The sequence below is a fragment of the Halyomorpha halys genome, unplaced genomic scaffold (genome assembly GCF_000696795.3).
Source record: "Halyomorpha halys isolate HHAL.00 unplaced genomic scaffold, Hhal_1.1 Scaffold2932.1, whole genome shotgun sequence".
Lineage (NCBI taxonomy): Eukaryota > Metazoa > Arthropoda > Insecta > Hemiptera > Pentatomidae > Halyomorpha > Halyomorpha halys.
Window position 1 is genome coordinate 12,944 of NW_027105855.1, and position 2,065 is coordinate 15,008.

The window sequence follows — 2,065 nt, forward strand, 5'->3', positions numbered from 1 at the left end:
AGATTATATTATTTTATTTTATTTATTTTTTCACACACATAGTTTGATTATTTTCATTTTCTTTATTCTTCTATTTGTATATATTTTTAGAGAGATTTTATTTATTTGTATGTATTTTTTAAATTTCTTTTCATTCTTATTTTATTTTATTTTAGTATGAATGTGAACATTCATCACTATTACCTATTTCCCACAGTAATGTGTCAGATTGTAATATCTATCAATTAAATAAAGTTTAAAAAAAAAAAATCTAGTTTAGAGGTGGCTGTTTTGTGAATTCGGTATTCATGCACTACCTCAATGCTGATACAACCTAGCATATTGCAGACCATTTAACTGAACATTGATAAAAAGAGTTTAGTTGTTGAAACATCCCAGGTACCTTAGGTATGTAATTTCGGTTTTGAGCCAGGATGTTCATAAACACACAGATCATTTTGTGATACTTGATTATTTGACCTCAAAGGAACTTAAAAATGAATTATCATTGAAAACTCTAATTCGAAGTTTTTCCCGAACACAATAGTTTCCTTTGCTAAGGTAAGTGAAAATGAAAATAATACTTAATTATGATTAAAAGAAAAAACGTGATGTTCTGTTTTGTTAACAAGCATTATTTGTAACGAGGATGCAGACGTTGTTAGAAATAAATTGTTGGAATTTACCTTTTCACTTTAATTCAAGCTCAATAAATCATTGAGTGGAACGTTGGTTTAATTATCGATTGTCTGTTTAATAGTGTTTTCAAATTTTTTAATTCTTTCTTTTCACAAAGTAATTAGAAAGTATGTAATACCTTAGAAATCGGCGAAAGGAGTGTGCCTTTCCCTACGTTTCGGATTGTTATATTGTAGTTGATAATAAGGCTTAACAAGGCGTTGCAGCCTTCTGTTCTACCACAAGGGGCAAGCTAAACAGCACTTACCATGAAGGTACGTGTTCTGGTTCTTCGCAGGTGAGCGTGTTCTCATCGAGCACTTTACCTTCTCCGCAGGCAATCAGTCTTGGGAATCCATCGACACAGGTCACCAAGTGGTCGCAGTCTCCGGGGATGGCGTACCTTGGGTAGGGGTGGAACTTGGCCGAGATAGAGTTAGGGTCCACCTTGTCTGGGCACTTGAAGCCTACAACAGCTGTGGAAAAATTTATATTAGTATGGATGTATTCGTAATAAAATAATAAAGAGGCTTTATAACACAAAGTTTTATTTCATGAGTTATTCCTGATTTTATTATTTTAGCTTGTTATACTAGACTACAGATTTCCCGCATTTAGAAAAGATTCTCGTTCCTTAAGCTTCAAGTTCACGTTGATTAACTAAAATTACTCGAATGTAATTTTATAAAACATTTCAAATAAAAAATTATGATGTGGGTATACAATGTGATAATCTCTTTTATGAAATAATAAAATTCATAAATTGATTTCAAATAATGAAACTTCATTCACTATAGCTAATATATACCTAGTTACATTTCATAATTCGATAATAGAAAGAAGCCTATAGAATCTTGAACATTCAGTATGGGCAACAATGGTAAGACAATCCTTCTCCATGTTCACCACCTGCTGTTATGTAATCTGAAGTAAGAATTAATAAGATTGGAACACCTCTTACTTAGGGTTTCAAAACGTGGCTGCATAGACACATTAAACAAAGAACGGTGGCTTCAGAAAAAAAATAGTGTTGGATAGAATATAAGGTCCAAAGACAGATGAGATGATTGGGTAGTTCTTGAAGCTACACAATACCTAATTGTGAGACATACTGACAATAAATATAAAAATAATAAAGTAGCTTGAATTGGGCTGTTTAATTCATTGGCCTGGGTACTAATCAAGTTGGTAGTAGTCAACTAAGATTTTTTTTTATTTATTATTTAAATATTTTAGTTCCCATTTATTGATCATATGTACCGTGATGCTTCAATTTTATAAATTTGTGTTTGTAGATACCCGAACACTATGCAGAGATATTAAGTAACATTAATTTATAAATAATATAGAATAAATTGTATGTGGATAATTATAGTTAGCCTTGATAGGATTTTTGCTAATGAAATAA

General features: G+C 31.2%; 1 protein-coding gene across 1 annotated transcript in view; it reads right to left on the reverse strand.

The window, feature by feature from the left end:
• Nucleotides 1-888: 888 nt before the first annotated feature.
• The window catches only part of LOC136797311 (uncharacterized), a gene marked incomplete at its 5' end in the record, with an annotated part of 2,628 nt that continues 1,451 nt past the window's right edge, over nt 889-2,065 (reverse strand). The window contains one exon of the mRNA XM_067053551.1: nt 889-1,195. Coding sequence (XP_066909652.1) covers nt 922-1,195 — 274 coding nt within the window. The remainder of the gene's footprint in view (nt 1,196-2,065) is intronic.